Raw genomic sequence first — 21,353 nt, 5'->3', positions numbered from 1 at the left:
TTATCTTTATATTTTGTTCTTATATTATCCTTCATCTTTATGACTAAAAAGGTATATCTTACTTCTGTTTCTATCTTTTGCGAAAACAAAATTTTAAAAAAATCAGAACTGTGTCTTTTTATAGTAATTAATATATAAAAGAATAAAAAACGTCATCATTACATGAGATATCAAGCAATCATTATATGATCATATTCTTTGAAAAATCATACATGTAATTTCAATTCATGTATAGCTAATATGACACATTTTGTAAATACTGGACGATTTTATATTTATGTATGCATCATCTCTCTGTACTGTCTTTGTTTTATTTTATAACAACAAGGATGTCCTTTGGGATTCTATGGCGGGGATTGCTTAAAGACTTGCCCAGTTAATTGTCACCATTGTAACTACGAATCTGGAAAATGTCTCGGAGGCTGTCGCCGTGGTTTTTCCGGACACTTTTGTAATTCTTATGAACGAAGTGAGTTAGTTTAGTTGTTTTTTTATGATTTTTTTTTTTGGAACTGCTATAAGTCAGCTTTCATTCACGTGAGAAAAATGTTCTTGAGACCTTCGTCGATGCAAAAAAATTCTCGCCCCGAATCACTTATTGTCTTATGGTTGTTTTAGCAAAACAGATATTAGAAAGGCTTGTTCGCAAAAATAAGTCGCAGCGTACTATTAATGTCTGGTAAATCGCAAATGAATGTCGTCCTGCATAAAAGTTGTTGGGTTATCGAAACTGAAATAGCATTGAAAAATAATTAATTTTTGTTTGAAATGTACCATCTTACTAAAACTGGCGGAAACATAGTTCGTATCGTGCAAAAAAAGTTGTCTACGTGAAGTAACTAACGTAAAAATAAACGTATTAATCTGCCATACGTGACGTTTGAAATTTGTGAAATCATTCCATTTAAGCCATCACTTGACCATTTTAATAAACAATTAATGGCTGATAATTAAATTGTAACGAATTACTGAATAGCTTCCAAATTTACAAATATGATATAAGTTAATAAAGATTAATTCCTAAAAAGCGCAAACTGACCAACCGATTCTATTTTCGAATGAACTTGTAAGCTTTTGATTTTATTCCTTATACTAAAATTAAAATTGAAAAATGATGTTTTTACGACTGTTGACTTCTATTATGCCGTTTGAAACCCAGTGACTTTTATTCATGATAAACAACATTTTTACATTCTTTAGATATTATAAAAGTGAAATATCTAATTTATATGAATAGTGTCCTAAGGTTCATACCAATAACACATTGTTATGTTTTTCCTATCCAGTTAATTTGGCATTACATCGCCCGACTTTTCAACTACATACATTGTTTGACGGACAACCAAGTTCCAGACTCGTTGATGGTAAAAAGAGTGATCTGAGTATATACAACGGTCAATGCACCTCTACTAAAAACGGCCAAACGTTTGTAATGTGGAGGGTGGATTTAGAAAAACTTCGTCGCATTGAACGTATTGTTGTTTACTCCAGAACGGATAACAGAATATGGGGTGAGATAAATAAACCTGTTATATTTCTCTTTGCATTAAAGGTATGAATTGAATATACACATAAAGAAATGAATATTCATATATTATAACTTTGCTTCAAATTATATGATTTAAATGTATTCTTTTGACAGATGGAGATAACCAATTTTCAAAAAGATTACTAGGATTTTCAATCATTGTTTCGAACACCACTAACCATAAAGATGGCGTCATTTGTTTTCACGACCAAATATACAACAAGAATACAATACCATCGGTGGTAGATATTCTCTGTTCTGTCGTTGGACGCTATGTTATATATTACAATGAGAGACTACCAGGAGTCACATACTATGCAGAACATAGTCAATATGCTTTTGCTGACCTCTGCGAAGTAGAAGTTTACGGTACCTAATGATGATATCAATAAAACAAAAAAAGTGCATACTGTCTCTACATTTAAACTAGATAATTTGTAATGTTTATTTTTTCAGGTTGTCCTATAGTCCAGAGAAGGTTTCAAGACGAGGCCTGCAGACGCATGTGTGTCGAAATGTGTAGGAAGGGTGAGTATATACGAGGGTCAATCAAAAAATACGAAGACTTTTGTCATAGCTATGTTACTTAACGTCATATCATTACTTAATTTGGTAGACATAATTAAGCGGTAGTTTCAAACAATTTACAAGAAAAAAAGTTAATAAATTCTTTTATTTCTAAGAATTATTTATAATCTAATCCTGCAAAAATGAGGTCACGGCGCACGGTCAAAATGTGTGTTATGTCAACAATAAACCATATAATGTTGAAAATAATATCTCTATAATTTGGGCTTAAAACCAAATAATATTGAAACCTCAAATTAAGTATAGTCATGGTATTCTATGTTCCAAATAATGACGGGATATATTGTTTTGTCGAACAGATATTAGTAACTAAAGACAGATAGTCCTCTTTAGAATTGACTAAAAACATCGACGTCGCCGGACGTCACGGCGCAACGAGAAGTACAAACAAAATGGATTTTACTCAGGAAAAAGCCGATATAAGCTGTGAAAATGTTCAATGGTGCAAAAAATAGGTCAACAATTATTTGCAAGTTTGTGTTTAACTGTAATAAATTTTGTGGGGGTGGTGATAATTGTATTTTGAATATAAAACAGTCCGCTAGAGAGTCGAATATCTGTAAATATTTGGTCAAAAAATAAGTAACGTCAACCGACGTTCAGGGTTATCCTTACTGTAAACTAAGAGACACACGGTTAGAAAATGAAAACTTTGAAAAACTAACTTATGATTCTCGAACAAATGTGTACAAATAAGATGTTTAGTGCTTCAGTGCCATTTTAAATTGTAAGGTTAAAGACACAAGAGACTAATCGTGATAAAAAGATGGGGTATATCTATAAACTGTACGCGTTTAATCTTGACGTCATGTTTTGAACGTTACCGTGCGCCGTGGTGACAAAACATGTTGTTTTTAAAAAGGGGTAACAAAAATACCGTTTCATAAAATGGACTAAAACTTTGCATATCAATAACATAAGTGTTGGTGCACAAATTAATTTGTTAAGTATGACTTTCATAAAAAAGATATGATAGACAGCCACAATGTCTTCGTATTTTTTGATTGACCCTCGTACACTTACTTTATTACAATTATTCTTTCTGTAGTTGTAAATAAAATACTTTTAAGTGTAATTTATCTTGAAAAAGATATTTGCATTATAAATAAAAACAAATCATTCAAATACACAAAAACAGATAAAACGAACTTTAAAAAATTAAACTATTTTGGAATCAAATCAGTTTGTTTGGCAAAATTGTGTGGATTCCTTGAAAATTACAAATTTAGATTATTTCTAAGATTATTTCTTGTTTATCGTTGACCAACAAAATAAAAAATGATTGTATAATCCTACAAATTAATTCAACATGAGCCATAAAATCCGAGCCATCAGTTTAATATTTAAATATTATACTGGAAAGGGACATTGATGGCAATATAACAACATCAGTTTGTGAAAAACGTGATGACTTAAAATATATATCAATATACCTTCATCACCTGTATATGGAGATTTCGTATCTACGTTACTGCGATACGCAAAGACATGCTCCTGGTATGAACAGTTTCTACATGAGGCAAACTACTGTCAAACAGGTTGATGAAAACAGATCTATCAACAGTCTCAATTGAATTCATTATTTTATATAACCAACGCTTAGTAATACAAACAATGCAAACACATATAAAACAAGCTGGTGTTTTGGAATGTCTTGATCGCCTTAGAAGGATATCAAAAATACTCCACAGACTGTAACAAATGATTCAGCAGGATCAACATACTATACACTGTCCTAAGTTTTTTCTTCGACCATTGTTCGGTTGATATTTCGATAATAATAATTACTTTTGTGTTCAGACTAGGTTCATCAACTGATATTAAAATGTCCAGATTATGTCTTGAAACGTCCCTTCGTTCGCTTCAGGGTTCAATATCGAACCCGAATGATATCTTTGATATTGTGCGAGGTATTCAGTGTGAGTTCCAAATTGTGAAACGATTGAAACATATCCAATTTTCGTTCATGAGAGTTTATTTGTCAATAAAGATACACGTATCTTGAATTTTTACTTTTATTGATTTCAACTGTATTTTTTTCATAAGTATGTGCATTTTGATTAAACAATTATAAAAAAATGAGGGAAGAAAAACATGGGACAAACTAAAGACGAACAGTAATTTTGCTACACGTATGTTTTTTGTATTGATCGAGTTATTCCCATATGACAATATTTAAAACGTGGCATGGTTAACCACACGTCTGAGGAGGTACATGAAATAGACCATATCAAAAGTAGCATTTGATGTTGAAGCCAATCAGCTATTATTCAAGACCAGTTAAGACGACATTTTGATTCATCATATTATTTGCATATTTAAATGATCAACAAAACGTTGTAACATCTTCGTGCAAGGTAAAAATGATCCGATGAAATTGGAGCACTAATACCCAACGGCAATTAATAAATGTCCGAATGTACATTTACATCATTTTATCTGGAAAAAAAAAATATTTTAGAGCACCAGTCCAGTTTAGCAACTGGATTCACTAAGGAGAAGTTCCTCATTAATTAACCTATTAAATTGAAACATTCGTGTACTTTCAATGTATGTAGAAAAACAGTTGGGTTATAGTTTAGGGGATTCATGAAGTTATACCGTGGTCATTAAAAAACAAATCATTAACACTCTCTATTCTGCAAAAAAGAATCAAAGGTTTTGTTTTTAATTTAAGATCTAGAAAATCTCAGTTACAAGAAAAGAACTTGGCAGTCTGCGACATATTCCTCTTCGGGAACAAGCGATAAAGCAGTTGATGGACGATATACGTCACGCCATTACTCAAGTGGACAGTGTGCTATATCAAAACCATCAACACAAATAACATGGTGGGTTAATCTGGGGAAAATATACACGATAGACCATGTCGTAATTTACTTCAGGACCGATAACGTACAGTGGGGTAATGCATATATAATTTATCTCTTTAATGTACAGTTTTGTTCTTAAAAATTGCACATGAATAATGGCGAAAACGTCATTATAATTAAGCCATTTTGTGTCACCAGAAAATGTGTAGTTGTTTATGCGGTTTCTTTTAATTATAATAAATTTGGTTTTATCTATTCAAAGAAAAAATAATTCCGATATTATATTACGTTTGTTTGTTATAGGAATAAACAATGGCTATACGGCAGTTTTCCTAGGATTTTATTTGTACATTTCGAACACCACCAATCGTCATGACGGAATCCTATGTCACCACGATACAAATTACACAAGAGAAACCATTCCTGATCACGTGTCTATTGATTGTCCTTGCCATGGACAATACGTCATTTTTTACAATGAACGTCTGCCCGGAGTTACATACCCTTATGGGTATTCAAACATGGCTTATGGTGACCTCTGTGAAGTTGAGGTTTATGGTAAATATTTTTTTTTGTGTCAAAAAATGAAGTGTGATTTAAGTGTTGAACATGTCATATTGTTTTTTTCTTTACCAAGGTTGTCCTAATCCTGTGGTCGAAGTTCCTCAGTGTTCTAAACCGTGTCCATCAAACTGTGAAGAATGTTACCCAGACACGGGAATATGTATGAAGTGTAAACTTGGTTTTGAAGGCTATGCTTGTGAAAGAGGTAACTATATATTTGCAATTCAAGATGCAATTACATTTAACCTATATAAAATATATTCATTTTATTTGACAAAAGCCATATTCTGTTCAAAGAAAGGCAGTTTAAGGTTATTTGAGGCTATACTTTTAATTTTCATCTCAAGGAACATCACGCATTTACTCCTTTATTTTTGTTACAATACAGAACATGACACTTTCTTTTAGAAGAATTTTTATCTAAAAATAAGTCATGTTTGATAGGACGTTTTGGAATCAACATACAACTATCTTATTTCAGCCTGTCAAGCGGTGACCGACGTAAAAGTATCGTTACCAGTTACAATCGCCGGATCAGCATACGAAGCATTGTTTTCAAGCAAGGGATATTCTTTTCCAGAACATGGACACCACAATATGTCTCTTTTTTTGTCATTATCTGAACAGTCGACAAACCTTGTAAGCGTGTCCTTCACAATCCATGGGGCATCGGTAGTCAGTGTGTACTTGTTGGATGGGATAGGCTCTCTAATCAGGATGGTTAGTATTCATAAAATTTGAATATGTGAAAACAATCAATCAACATACAATCAACTAAAAGTAAAAAAAAAAAGTTGAGAATAACGTAGACGTTCTTATGTTAGAATAAAAGATTCAAGGATTTTTTTTTTTTGATATATTTTGACGGGATCTAAGAAAACAAAAATTAACAAATATAAGACAGGAAAAAAAGTGCTATAAGAACCAAAAATGCTGCCTTAAAACATAACAAAACAAATACAAAACGAATATCAACAATTGTTCGATGTATATTTCATCTTTCATTTGGGGCTGAAAAGCATTGATGTAATTCAAATGATACTCTACCTATGTTTAAAATAATATATGTGATTTAATGTATTAACAAGTCTACGTAAATATGAATTATCTGAGGTGTTTTAATTATCTTTTTTACTTAGTATGTCGACGAGTCTATGGAATCTGAGGATGTAAATGTCACAGTTGTAAACAACATCATTGCTGAAGTTCATTCTATTATAATAGAAGTTGTGTATTACCATCAACTTGTCATCTCGAAATTGAGGCTGCCACTCCGTAAATGCTTCAACTATATCAATAGCACGGTAAGTTTTATAGAATATATTGTAGTTGACATTTTTAATTGCTTTCATTTAAAAAATATATAATATGAATGAAAATATTTCTTTTTGCAAATGTACTTTCATAGATATTATGAATTTGAGATGACTTACTATATTAACTTCTTTTTTTTTTCTTTTTTTTTGTTTAGATTTAGTGAGTTTAATTATAAGAATGTATTTAACTTTTCATGAAGTAGTCAAGTTGTCCTAAGAATGAAATAACAATCATTAAGCCTCAGTATTATGCATCAAAACTAGGTTAAACAAAAGTGTTAAATAACATATTTCCTACCATTATTTCCTTTCATTTTTCAGACATTTTAACCAGTGGTGTGCATTTCAGCGAGAAATTATTAACAGAATTGATTTGTTAATTTTGAACAAAATAAAAACTTCAAGTGCATTGGTATTCGGCATATTCTGCTTTCAATTCAGATTTATTTAGAGTACGGTGTGCCTATAGGCAGATGTAAGGCAAAGTAAACGGCGAGGGCGGGATGACAGCGATTTGTATCTCTTTTACAAGGAAAACCGAGTGCTCTTACTGACTTGTAATATTTCCTTGTTTAAGGATCACGTTTATATACTCATCAATATAATTTTGAAAAAAAAATCATCCTTACAGAAATTAAATGCTTGGGGAAAAAAATATTTTTTTTTTATTTTACTGTTAATATTCTACAATCAATTAACAAATTTTAGAGGAATCAATCACATGCTTAAGAAATTTCGGAATTTATTTTTCTGAAGTATATTGATATAGAAATAAAATGAGATGCTTTTTTGAGCTACGTTATCGTCTGTCCACACCAAAATAAAAAATCTAATAAAACAAAATAAACATTCATAAAACTAGAGCAGTGCCCATGGCAAATCCACGAGTAGGTCGTCCGTTGTTGGTTGCTGCGAGGTGAAAATACATGTATATGTGAGATGGTGTCAAACGATTCTGCTTTTGTTATAAAAACGTTTAGTGATTGAAAGCCTGAATAAAAACGTGTTTCGAAAAAGAAAGAAAGAAAATGTTTCGGAAAAACTATTTGTGAAACACAGTTCGTGTAATAGTTTTAAAAATTCTTTAAACAATGAGATCTTAAATGGCGAGTTAAATTTTGAAAGGGTATCAAGAAATTTTATAGACGGTATGTACTCATGATTCATGTCAGGAATTGTATTTTTATTTTAAAACCGGACCCGCCTACAACACACGTAACATTTTTTATAGGATAACTTCTGTATTTAATTTTTTCTAAATTTTTAAAGACTATGTGCAAGTTTGAAATTCTTGCGTGCTGTCTAAAACTTAGAAATTAATCAAAATTGATGGCATCTCTAAACTTTTCTTTTGAAAAGTGTGTGTCGTCAGATATTATTTAATGATACGAGTATATTTGGATATTCAAAATAATAATCAGCTATCAAAGATCAGCGGGAGAATTTATGCAAAAGTGAGCATCTCCATTTACACCAGATGGTGATGTTTCTTAGAGCCACTATGTAACGTGAAATTAAATAACCTTTTTTACAGAAATAAATATAACTTCTCTCAACGATGCAATAATATGCAAAATCCTTATTTAATGTCAGTGGGTTGACTAATTACATTGAATAAAACTTCAATTGCGCTTGCGTTAATTTGAATTCTGGAAAGGAATTAGAGAGTCCATGTTAGAGATATTCGACGAAATTTTGAATGAAACTGCTTTCTAGATCAAACTACGCATTGATGTACTAAAAGACTGTCAAAGGGTATCGGCTGTAGCCACGGTCCGGAATCCGTATGTGCAGTCATAAATTGTATAGTAAAGTGCAAAAAAATCCGGATTTCAATTTAAGTCGTTTCATTTTTCAATTTGCAACAATATCATCATTTTGAAACAAAACAATGAATATAGAACCACTGTGTTCAAAATGCATAAAGTTAATAATCAGTTAGACCCCCGTGTCGCTCGGTACACTGAGCGATGCGTCGTTGCATACTGTCTATCAGATTGTCGATATAGTTTTGATCCAAACCCATCCACATTTCCATGATTGTAACTTTCCAGTCCGTGAGTTTTTCTGGCTGAATATTTTCCACACGATATTTTATGATCTGCCAAACATTTTCTATTGGATTTAAATTTGGGGAAGCGGCGGGCCATTCTATTACGGTCACGTGATTCTGTGTGAACCAGTCAGGGGTATAGGCTGCAGTGTGCGGTCTATTGTTGTCTTGTTGTAAAACATACTTTAAATCGTTTGTCACAATATTAGACAACAGTAATCCCTCCCCTAAAATTTCACAGTACTTGATTGCGGATATATTTCCATTCAAAGAAGTGGAGTTAAACCCATCTTGATTATTCCACCTCACACCGTAACAGCTGGTGAGAACTTCGGCACCATTTTTTGACAACACAGGATGAATGACCATCTTTAAGTTCTCCTTAAAGATAGCTTAAAGATGCTTAAAGGTAGCTTAAAGACGATCTTTAAGCCACCTTTAAGCTACCTTTAAGCTATATGTGTTGCTTAAAGATGGCTTAAAGAAAGCGTAAAGGTGGCTTAAAGGCAGCTTAAAGACTATCTTTAAGCCACCTTTTAGCCACCTTTAAGGACAACTTATAGGTCCTTAATGTCCAAACTTCTTTAAGCCACCTTTAAGCTACCTTTAAGCCACCTTTAAGCCATTAAAAAAAATTTATTTCAATATTGTGCTTAATTTCCAACAAAATGTATTAACTTTATGAAAGAAAAGGTATTAAAACGGTTTTTGTTCTAGAAAGAAAAATGAAAAAAAAACACAAAAAAAACAAAGGCCACGGCGAGAATTGAACTCGGGACCCTTAGTTTATTAGCATCACCACACTTCCTCTGCGCCACGGCAACTTACATATATATGGGCGTTTTTATATCCTATATATCAGTGGATATTGAATCACTGTATTGAATGTGTTTACTTGAAAAGATTTTGACAAACCATTCAGTTTGTAACAATCAATGATATCTAATTTATAAATCACATGCATGCGTGTATTTAGAATGAAATACGGAACTTGGTCTTCAGTGAACAAAAATATACTATACCTAAATGGAAACCGTTAGGTTCACTATAGTAGGCTTTCTTAGTTAATAAATTTAAACCGAGTAGATATACGTTCATCTAATTTATAGCTATAAAAATGTAAGAAAGAAAATGAAATCATTTCTTTTATGAAATGCATTGATACTATTAGGGTATTTGTTCAATTTCCCGCAATAGTCCGGTTTTCATGATCGCGGCGCCGTTCCAATATGTTTAAATATTTACATGTAATTGTATGTACATGATTTTTAAACTATCAATTCTATAACAAACAAAATTACCAATTACCGGTGACGTATTTACTGCATGTGGCAATTGCAAATGACTTGTATATACAATTGTATGATGTGCCAGGCCGGGTATATTTGACATATTTACCCTTATACATATATTTAAATAATCAACCCCTATTTATGATCACCGGTACATTAATTAATTAGCCTCAAGATTTTACTCTTACATACATGTATCGTTAATTTGTAGACGTAACATCTTTGAAACCCAGAGCTAGGAAAAAATACTTTGAAAATGAATTACAAATGTAAATTAACTTTTATTCACTAGACTTATCGTATACTCGTACATACTAAGATTCAACGCCTTTAGAAACCCTGACGTGGACCTGGGCACACGACACACCTGTTGTGTATATCTTGTATATTCTGTTTAGGTTCCAGGGGTTTTCTTAAGTTGGACAAACAATAGACTTTAATTAGATATACACAAACATGCACCTGGTCACACGACACAACTGTTGTGTATATCTTGTATATTCTGTGTTAGCTCCAGGGGTTTTCTTAAGTTGGACAAACAATAGACTCTAATTAGATATACACAAACGAACAAAACTATGTCTAGACAAACAAAGCAGTAATATCCTGCCCGATATAACAAAGGCAGTTGAGAGTCTTTTCATCTTTAACATGTATCTAGCAGATCTAGAGTTAGAAATAATGAAAATTGAAAAAAAAAATACAAACCTTAAACCTATTATCGAATTAAATCATGCATTTTTGGTTCATTATCTTTATTTTGTTTAATAACCGGAGGAACAGAGAGAGAGAGAGAGAGAGAGAGAGAGAGAGAGAGAGAGAGAGAGAGAGAGAGAGAGAGAGATTTTTCACCGATTAATTTATAATAGGAAACAAACATACTTTAATTAGTTTTATGCACATATTAAGATACAGAGACTGCGCTCATCCCTACAATAATTTTGAACCCCCCCCCCCCCCCAAATTATAAAGAATTTCATAACGGCAATCTGTGTCCATCGGAGCGGTGCTGATGATAGCGATTTGTGTTTAATGGAGCGACGATAGTCGATTAAAACCGCCTGGAACACATTCCCCCTTCCTTGGAAATTATATTATCACTCGGATGACCCCCTCCCATCTCTATAAAAGAGCTTTTGCGTTTAATATATGTTTATATTGTTCAGCTTGATCAATATTGACATTAAAGGCCACTTAAAGACAGTGTAAAGGCAGTGTAAAGAGAGCGTAAATGCTTACTGCGAGCCAGATGTAAGCCGTCCGTCTTACGGATCCAATTGAGGGTCAGCTCAAACTTAGTGATGACAAGTCCAGTATTTCTTTCTCAAGCGGTTTTATTAAGCGTGATCGTATAGTTACAATTACATCAGCTAATAGCAGCCCAAATCAGGAGTCTCATAATCTATCTCAATAAGCGGAATCTATCTATATGTGGGGTCTATCTCTCTCCTCAACATCATTTTACATGGGTATATATAACATTTTACTTATGATGAACAGTTTTGACTAGTTCGGCCCATTTACGACGATCATGAGTGAACATTCAGTGTTCAAAATTAAGATTAATAGTTTATTCCTAAATAAAGTAACAAAACCGTCAAAACTGCCAATCAAAGAGTTTGGATGCAGGATTTGAGTCTCCGAGTCCTGGGTCTCGGAGTCCCCCACCTAGTATGAGACATCACTTACTCACAATACGTTCATTCATACACGGCATAAAAGGTTACAAAGGTTAATGTATAGAATACACAATACATGAGTCAATATAGAGTACTAGAGCTATCGTTGCAGACACAGAATCGCCAAATATGTCACTTGTTGTTAAACTCTCAATTTGGATATTATTATGCCCGTATTATGCACCTGGTTACATAACATCATTTAGGAATACTACGCATTGCTACCAGAGTCACAGAGTTCATTCTGTTGATTATCATTAATACCATTCAGTGTGCAGTATTTAGGTACACATAAATATCATAGTGACCATTATGTAATACATGTACTAGCAATTCAAGGTCATAGCATGGCTATCTGTTTACATACGTCCCCCAAACAAAAGAAATATCCCGAAGGGAGATTTTTCATGCCTGGCGCCCGAAATAGGAGAGCGTCCTTGATCTACCCTTGATCAGACGAACTTCCTAGTGACATACCAGTCAGAACATCTTTGTTAAGAGATAGTAACAAGTGACATGTTTCCACCTCCGGCTTGGAACACCATTCATCTATAAAAACAAATCTATAACCAGGATGTATACATGTTCATAAAATCATATAGCTTGATTATATCGCATTACAATCATGAAAACAATAATGAATGAAGTATGATAATAATGACCAAGATGAATTAACCATAGTTGAATATAATCGTAATTCATCATCAAAGTAATACTAAGTATGGTTAAGCTTGATGTCACATATATATACAAAGTCAGTGCATGCTTATAAGTTCACAAAAATATCTCTTCCTTCCTAGGGGCGAGGTTACCGTCATAAGTTCGGAGTCCATCGGTTTCTTCCTGAATTTCTCCAGAGTGAATCAACAAATACAAGATTTACATTAGCACAAGATAATGCACATTTCTACTTTAACACATTTCACATTTTTTAATTTTCGCTAAATTTCACAATCCTTTCATAAGGAATACACAACTTCTTCGCGGCTGTAGCTTAATTATTCATCCATCATCGGCACCCGTGGATAGAGGGTCGGCGCGGATGGCGAGACGACTTCTCGCGGAGCGTCTCCTGCGTTCCTCTGTTGCGTAGACATCGCGGCCTTCTCTTCCAGGTATTTACGTGCCAGCTCTGGGTCCGGTCTATAGTATTTGGTCCATGGATAGTCTTCATTTTCCTCCTCTCCAAGAAATGGTTGTGCTAGTTTAGTCGAAATTGTCCCCGTGTTACTGGTCAATTTGCGAGTTGCGATTCTTCCGCCTCGTCGGGGTTTCTCTTGGATCCTAGTGACTTTCGGGATTGGTTCAAGTTCAATAATGTCGCTAGAGGTCCTTTTCTCTGGATTCTCACAACAAAATACAGTGTCTTTGGAAGAACCTTTCTTATCTCCGTCACTACCCCTTTTTCGACAACCTGTCCAGCAACCACTACAGCATATACCACCCCACTTTTTAATAGTTTTACGTTTCCTTATACAAAGTCCTATCGTTATTGTTACTGCCAAAGTTAAACACACATAAAACCAGGGGCTTCCCACCCAAGACGAGGTTTTCATGGGTTGCAAATTAATTACTGGCAATTCCGCCATAAGTGAATTCATAGGGAAAACTTTAGTCTTAAGACATTAAACCATGAAAATCTGAGCAACCTTGTCCCATACTCAGGATGTCCATTGTAATATATGATTATTTTTACCAATAATTTTTAAATCACTTTCAAAAATCACACGTACAAAAAATAGTTTTATAGTTTCTTTACTTAGTCGCTGTCTCATGTATTTTGAGTATATGTTAAATCTCTTCAACTCCGCATATTTATATAAATAACCGAGGTGTTATGTCCGCGTTTGCTAGTCGGCGTATCTCAATACATGTTTTAATGTCACAGGGGGTCATCCTGTCATACCTTTTTAAAAGCGTGCAATATATACAAAGCTAAGCTTATTCAAGATTATTTACATCTACATTATACAATAATATAAATTATTTAGTTTATTAATTTGGTTAGTTCCTTCATAATAGCCAACACATACTTTTGTTTGCTATTTTCTCTACAGGGCTTAGGGATTGATTTACGCGGTTTGGGGATTGGTTTGAAGCCTCGACCTACTTTAGGGACTTTTTCATCTATTTCCATATTTTCATCTAAGGGTACATTGGGGTTATCTAAGGGTATTTCATAGTCTTGACCACTATTTTCATCACATTGTTTTGACTCATGGGTCTCATCCGATTCTGAATCTACGGTCTGATCATTCTCGTGTTTATACTGCTGATCATCCATGATCTTCTTAGCTCTTATACGTCTTTGAAGTTCTGCTAGGGGAATATCCTCTTCGTCTGAAGATCCCTCTCTTTCCCATTGTTTGGACTGTATAGCTCTTTCCAATGGTTCTGGTTGCATGTCTTCATTTTCTGACGACGATTCATCCTCTAGTGGCACCACATAGTTAGTTTTTCTTAGAGTTCTTCCACCATCTTCAGTAGTTGATGACAGGGGCCAGTGCGAAATATCTGCCAGTCATAATTGTCGTGCATGACATTTGGTGGTTACATGTAATCCAGTCAATTGATCTCTCACCACGAAACTAACTGGTCCTTTCTGCTCTGTGATTCGATAATATGGTAGCCACTTTTTATCTAATTTATTTTGTTTCCTGTTGTTCTTAAGGTAGACAGGGTCACCTACCTGAAAATTTTCGTCTTTGATTTTCTTATTGGCCTGAGCTTTCTGTTTCTTCTTGGCTTCCTTCATATTACGATGTACTAGCAGGAAAGCTTTATGTTGTTCTTGTAGGGCGATCTTGTGTTGATCTTCTCCCGCATATCTCCTTCGAGGTTTCATTAACGTATCAAGAGGTAATACGACGTCTCTGTTGCACATAAGGTAATATGGGGAACACTTTGACGAATCGTTAGGATGGAAACGAATGGCTGCCAACGTCTGATTAAGATGAATATCCCATGTTTGAGCGTTGTCTGTTGTTTTCTTAGCCATCACGTCATGTAGAGTTCTATGAAATCGTTCTACTTTACCATTACCTTGAGGGCTGTAATAAGATGTTTTGATATGGTTGATATTGAATTCTTTTAAAGTTTCTTCCACTTTCTTATTCACATTTTCTGTTCCGTTGTCTGTGAGGATTTGAAGAGGACAGCCATATCTTGGATATATTTCTTCTAAGATAAGATGTACTATGTTGTCAGCTGACTTATCAGGAACGGGAAAAGCTTCTGGCCAACCAGAGTAAATGTCAATAAAAGCAACTATGTACTTGTTTCCCGACAAGGATGTTGGATATGGTCCTGATAGATCAAGTCCTACTTTAGCCATTGGAAAAGGTGGTATATCTGTCTCTTGAAGTGGAGATTGATTTTTCTTATTGCTCCTCGTTTGGCATACTATACATCCTTCTATATAAGAGTATAACCTTTAGTACAAATTTGGTATGTAGTACTTTTGTCTGATTACGTCATATGTCCACTCCCATATGTCCAAGTCCGTCATGATACTGCTGCACTACTAACAGTTCTAACTCACGTGGTACATATAGGCGAAGTCTTCGGCCTTCTGAGTCTCCATCTGAAAGATAGTACATTAAACCATCAATTTCCAAAAACTTCTTTTCTTCGGTTGCCGTTGCTGTTCCTTTATTTAACCGATTCTTCAGTTTCTTGATCTGCTCGTCGTGTTGTTGACTTTCTTTGATGTTGATATCCTCTGGTAGATCAATAAAGGGTTTGACCAATTCGTCGTGTTGATTAACTTCACATCTGGCCAATCTCTTAGGCGAAAAGGCATTGGAGTTAAGTACGTTCACTTCAAAGAAATAGTCCTTAACATCTGGTTCATCATGCTCTGATTGTTCTTCCTCTTCACACTCGAGGTTGACTGTCGATAATCTGGATAAGAGATCTGCACAGCAGTTAAATCTTCCTTCTATGTACTCTACCTTACAGTTATATCCTGCAATACTTAATGCCCATAGTTGAATTTTCTTATTTTGCATTGGAGATTCTAAGATATACTTGAGCGGCTTATGGTCTGTTCTAATTGTAAACTGAGCACCGCGTAAATAATGGTCTAACTTCTGAAGGGCTTAATGGATTGCAAATGCCTCCTTTTCTATGGTTGACCACTTTTCTTGAGTTTTACTCAGCTTGTGGGATAAGTAATATATTGGTTTATCTTCTCCCTCCTCTGTCTTTTGAGTAAGGCACGCTCCAATACAATTGTCGCTGGCATCGGTGTACAGGATGTACGGCTTATTAGTATCTGGATATGCTAGCAAAGGCATTACCGTTAAACTTTCTTTCATAAAATCAAACGCTTTTTGGCAACATGGTGTCCATTTAAACCTTGCAAATTTTCTGGTTAAGTCAATCAATGGTTCTGCAATCTTAGAGAAGTTCGGTATAAATCTCCTGTAATAACTACACATACCTATAAAGCCACGAACTTCTCGGACTGTAGTGGGCGCTGGTAACGTTCTTATAGCGTCGACTTTCTTTGGATCAGGTGTAACGCCATGTTCATCAATGATGAAACCAAGATATTCAGTCTGTTCCTTGAAGAAACTACATTTCTTTAGCTTCATTTTAAGTCCATGCTTTCTTAAGCGGTTGAAAACGTCTTGAATATGACGAAGATGATCTTCCGGTGTCTCTGAGAATATAAGAATGTCATCCAGGTATGCGATGGCAAACTCCTCTTGTCCTTGAAGAACTATGTTCATCAGCTCTTGAAAGACTGCCGGTGCATTACTCAACCCAAATGGCATCCGGTTGAATTGGAATAGTCCTTTGTGACATGCAAAGGCCGTTTTTTCTTTACTTGAATCTTCTAATTTCACTTGCCAATATCCACTCTTTAAGTCTAGTGCAGTGAAATATTTTGCCTTACCTAGTAAACATAGGATGTCATCAATCAACGGTAGCGGGAATGATACGGGTTTCACTATCTTTTTCAAGCTACTAAAGTCAACGCACATCCGGTCTGATCCGTCCTTTTTCTTCACCACTACTAAGGGAAATGACCAAGGCGATTGTGATCTCTCAATAATCTTTGCGTCCATCATTTCCAGTATGGCCTTGTCAAGTATCTGTCTTTTATTTAAGGGTACACGGTAGAGTCTGTTCTTTATTGAGTGGTGATCTCCAGTATCTATCTTCATTTTAACAGTATCAGTCACTCCAAGGTCACTGTCTTTCTTTGCAAATAAATCATTGTTTTTGCTCACAAGTCTTTTGATTGAGTGTTCAAATCTTTTAGGTACATCAATTTCTTCTTTTGTGTCTTGAGTAGTCTGTATTTCTGAGATTTCCTTCTGTTTTAATGCGGTAATTCGTCCTACTATGTAGCCTCTTGGAATTTTATAATTTGTGTTAGTTTGGTTAACGAAGATCATTGGAACTTTCTTATCTTTCCGAACTATACAAACGGCGTCTTTTAAATATAGTCCTGGGTCTTCCATAATGCAGTTATTGTCAATGCTGTTCACTTCAACCAAGTCATTTTTTTCCAGAGGAAAATTGTTATTTTTTTTTCCATAGAATACAGTCACCGTGTTTGGTCTCATAATAAGTTTCTTACGAGTTCTTACAATAGTTGAGATGTGTAAATCTTCTTTAAGTTCCGCGTATACTTTGCCATTAATACGCATGAGTCCAAGATCAAAGTATAAACGAACATTGTTTTTCTTGAGCCAATCACGACCGAGAATCATGTTTCGGTTGAGTCCCTTTGTCACATAAAGTTTGTGGTCTAAAGTTAACCCTGAAATCTTAAAGGAAATATTTACATACCCTATCGCAATTAAAGAATTGCCATTTGCTGCTTGTAAAGAGGGGATATCATTATTAAACAACTTGGGGCGGGGAAATAGATTTTCATACATTTTTTTACTAATAAGAGATACGGCTGCACCTGTATCTACCAAAGCTCTAAATTTATTTTTACCTACTTTTAATAAACAGCTACTGGGGTTGTAAGTAAAATTAATTTCATATGTAGGTCTTTGTTTAAAGTTCTTTCTTCGGGCTTCAACGAAGGAAGAACGTCTTAATTTTCCTGTTTTTGTTTGTCAAAATAAGAACGCGATTTGTAATTTTGAGACGATCCCCTATTTACTTGGTCGCCAGATTTATATGTTCGGCCTTGACGATTTGAAGGTCTGCCCCGATTTTGCTGCGCTCTTTGATACATATGCGAGCCCCAACAATCTGCACGCACATGACCTACTTTACCACAATTCCAACATTCCACAGGCGAACGGGGTTTCTGCTCTACATTATGGACGGGTTTGTTTTGACTGGGTCGTTTATTTATTTGAGGACAGGACCTGACTTGGGGTTTATTTCGAGTACAAAATCGAGCCCTATGACCCGTCTGTTTGCATTTAAAACACCTACTATTACGCGCATGGTCAATTTCCATTGGTTCTACATGCCTTGTTTCTACTGAGGTAAGATTATCTGCTCTATCCTTTAATAAGGGAAGAGTAGTATCAAAATTTGAAAGAGTTCGTCTGTTGTCATTACTTTGTACAATTTCTGTCATATTTGACCCTCTTATTGCTAGCCTCTGTCTCAGATTTTGTTCTCGCATTGCTATTTGAATTGCGGATTCTAAGTCTTTAGGGTTTTCTCGCAAAATTTTTATTCTGAGATAGTCGAATGTCAACCCGTCACAAAAGATATCTACTAACTGTTGTTGTATCAAAGGATCTTTTAGTCTGTCATTACTGTAGGCGTCTTCCGCGATTTGTAATAGTCTCTCGGTGAACAACTGAACACTTTCATTTGAATTTTGTCGAGTCTTACGCATTACTGCTAACGCGTGTTGGGGGTCTGTTATTTCTGCAAATCTATTTTAAGGGATTCCTTAAGATCGTTCCAAGATGGGATTTCTTCAGACGCATCTGTTTCATCTAAATACCTGTTAATATAATCCCCCACTGAACCCTTACTCGTTATGTATGCAAGCATGGGGATCTCATGACCTTGTTTCCCAGACATAACACTGTACTTTTCAACTTCCTTTATCCACTTTTTAAATTTTTGAGCATCTCCCTCAAAAGGAGTTATCACAGAAGATAGGGGCACTGAGAGTGCGGCTGTTATAGCTTTAACTTGACCAATGAAGAAATCTTTATCATTATCCTGATCTGAGACTCGGTGTCGAGGTTCACGAGTTTCATACGGCCTAGCATCATGATATGTTTCAAAAGTATTTTGTTTAATTTGCTCTTTTTCTGGGGACTTTTGATCTGTTTCTTGCCCTTTATATTCTTTGTTCTGACCCAATCCCGCGAATTGTTTTTCTAATTGCTCCATTTGATTTTTAAATTATTTTTTATCAAACCCATCACCTGTCGCCATATTGGTTGCTTAGACAAAGTTGTTTACTTCGAGATAGCTATAAGAGACAAATAGAAATGGTTCTTACCTTATTCGATATTGAACTTCGCTCAGTCCTGGTCACTGGCACCAAGAAAGTTCATGTAAGCCTTCCGTCTTACGGATCCAATTGAGGGTCAGCTCAAACTTAGTGATGACAAGTCCAGTATTTCTTTCTCAAGCGGTTTTATTAAGCGTGATCGTATAGTTACAATTACATCAGCTAATAGCAGCCCAAATCAGGAGTCTCATAATCTATCTCAATAAGCGGAATCTATCTATATGTGGGATCTATCTCTCTCCTCAACATCATTTTACATGGGTATATATAACATTTTACTTATGATGAACAGTTTTGACTAGTTCGGCCCATTTACGACGATCATGAGTGAACATTCAGTATTCAAAATTAAGATTAATAGTTTATTCCTAAATAAAGTAACAAAACCGTCAAAACTGCCAATCAAAGAGTCTGGATGCAGGATTTGAGTCTCCGAGTCCTGGGTCTCGGAGTCCCCCACCTAGTATGAGGCATCACTTACTCACAATACGTTCATTCATACACGGCATAAAAGGTTACAAAGGTTAATGTATAGAATACACAATACATGAGTCAATATAGAGTACTAGAGCTATCGTTGCAGACACAGAACCGCCAAATATGTCAATTGTTGTTAAACTCTCAATTTGGATATTATTATGCCCGTATTATGCACCTGGTTTCATAACATCATTTAGGAATACTACGCATTGCTACCAGAGTCACAGAGTTCATTCTGTTGATTATCATTAATACCATTCAGTGTGCAGTATTTAGGTACACATAAATATCATAGTGACCATTATGTAATACTAGCAATTCAAGGTCATAGCATGGCTATCTGTTTACACAGAGTCCGGCCCATACTCCATTTTGACACTAACGCTGATCCTCTTCTTGCACATTCATTTGCAATTTGCTGTGCTAACCATTGCGGATGCGAAGCAGCAATTTGTGCAGCCTGTCTGTTGTCATTCACGTCAATAATTTTCATCCTGCCAGATCCCGGGCACCGTATCTCGGACTTCCCTTCACGAAATCTTTTCAAATTGTCATACACTGTAATCCTTGGTATGTTTGTTGTTTCACACAGTTTTTGTGCTGAGGTGATTCCGCTTTCATAAAGATTAAGAAAACGTTTTCTGTTGTCAATTTCTGACACCACTGAAGCCCGGAAACTTATCGTCTAGTGTCGACAATTTTTTTATTTCTTTGAAAAACCAAGATAGTTTACTTGACTTGCATACTATAATAAAGCGACATATCTGCCTCCCAAAACTATATGCTCTTCTCAAAGTTACTCTTAAGTGAGATAGATGTGTGCTATTGGAAATTTTATTTATTGCTAATTGTATGAAAATTGATTTAAAAAAAAACCTTTTATTGCAGTTGTGTAGTACGAGGTTGTAATGCAACTGCATTTACTTACAAGGTTAGCTACATCCGATGGAATACTAATTTTAGTAAAACAATACCCAGTATATTAAAATACAAGATTAATAGTTTCCAGAACTATAATAACATGCATGTGTACATTAAGGTTGCACCCTCATTTGCATGGCTGTAGGTAAGGGGGTCAAGGTGTATTGCTGTACATATAGTAAAATGCAAAACAATCTGGGTGTTTCTTGTTATATCATATGCATGCATTTTATTTAAAGCATGTAATTTCTTTTGAAAAAAATCACATCGACAAATGAATAGGGTTAGTTTATTAGCTACATTCTCAGATTACGATCCCACACCTTTAATGGGAAGATCATAAGAAGTCTTATTGCTTAACAATTGACCACTGTAGTGAAAACACCCTTCCAACTGTTACTCAATTTCATAAATTTTGATGACCTGGAGCTCTGAGCTGTGTGAGCTGAAGCGACGAAAGATTTTCGGTCGCACGTGGCGACTGAATTAACAGAGACTGACAGAATAAACAAACGGGTGGGAAAGTGAAACACGATAAGGAGAAAATGCTATACATAATAAGTCATCAAAAATAATTTTCGTCAGATCTGGAAATGTTTTCGCCAATTTAAAAAAAAAATCCAGTGCGAGCACTTAGCAGCGGGCAGGAGGAGGGTGAGG

At 35.0% G+C, this 21,353-nt stretch overlaps 1 protein-coding gene and 1 pseudogene across 1 annotated transcript; one reads left to right on the top strand and one right to left on the bottom strand.

Moving 5' to 3' along the window:
* Positions 1 to 390, bottom strand: part of LOC128169358 (uncharacterized) — a 7,175-nt pseudogene extending 6,785 nt beyond the window's left edge.
* A 1,027-nt stretch (positions 391 to 1,417) lies between these two features.
* LOC128169357 (uncharacterized) lies at positions 1,418 to 6,970 on the top strand. Its single transcript, XM_052835514.1, has 9 exons — positions 1,418 to 1,511; positions 1,643 to 1,897; positions 1,985 to 2,056; positions 4,794 to 5,021; positions 5,233 to 5,487; positions 5,567 to 5,698; positions 5,975 to 6,213; positions 6,633 to 6,797; positions 6,965 to 6,970. The coding sequence occupies exons 1-9, from the start codon at positions 1,433 to 1,435 to the stop codon at positions 6,968 to 6,970; spliced, it is 1,431 nt and encodes a 476-aa protein (XP_052691474.1). The 5' UTR covers positions 1,418 to 1,432.
* The last annotated feature ends 14,383 nt before the right edge of the window (positions 6,971 to 21,353 follow it).

The sequence above is a fragment of the Crassostrea angulata genome, unplaced genomic scaffold (assembly GCF_025612915.1).
Source record: "Crassostrea angulata isolate pt1a10 unplaced genomic scaffold, ASM2561291v2 HiC_scaffold_118, whole genome shotgun sequence".
Lineage (NCBI taxonomy): Eukaryota > Metazoa > Mollusca > Bivalvia > Ostreida > Ostreidae > Magallana > Magallana angulata.
This window is presented reverse-complemented; position numbering and strand designations above follow the sequence as displayed.

Coding starts and splice junctions, on each gene's coding strand:
- LOC128169357 (XM_052835514.1), top strand. CDS start 1,433: ATGTGGAGGGTGGATTTAGAAAAACTTCGTCGCATTGAACGTATTGTT. Junction 5,488..5,566: donor CTGTGAAGTTGAGGTTTATG/GTAAATATTTTT, acceptor TTCTTTACCAAG/GTTGTCCTAATCCTGTGGTC. Junction 6,214..6,632: donor TAGGCTCTCTAATCAGGATG/GTTAGTATTCAT, acceptor TTTTTTACTTAG/TATGTCGACGAGTCTATGGA.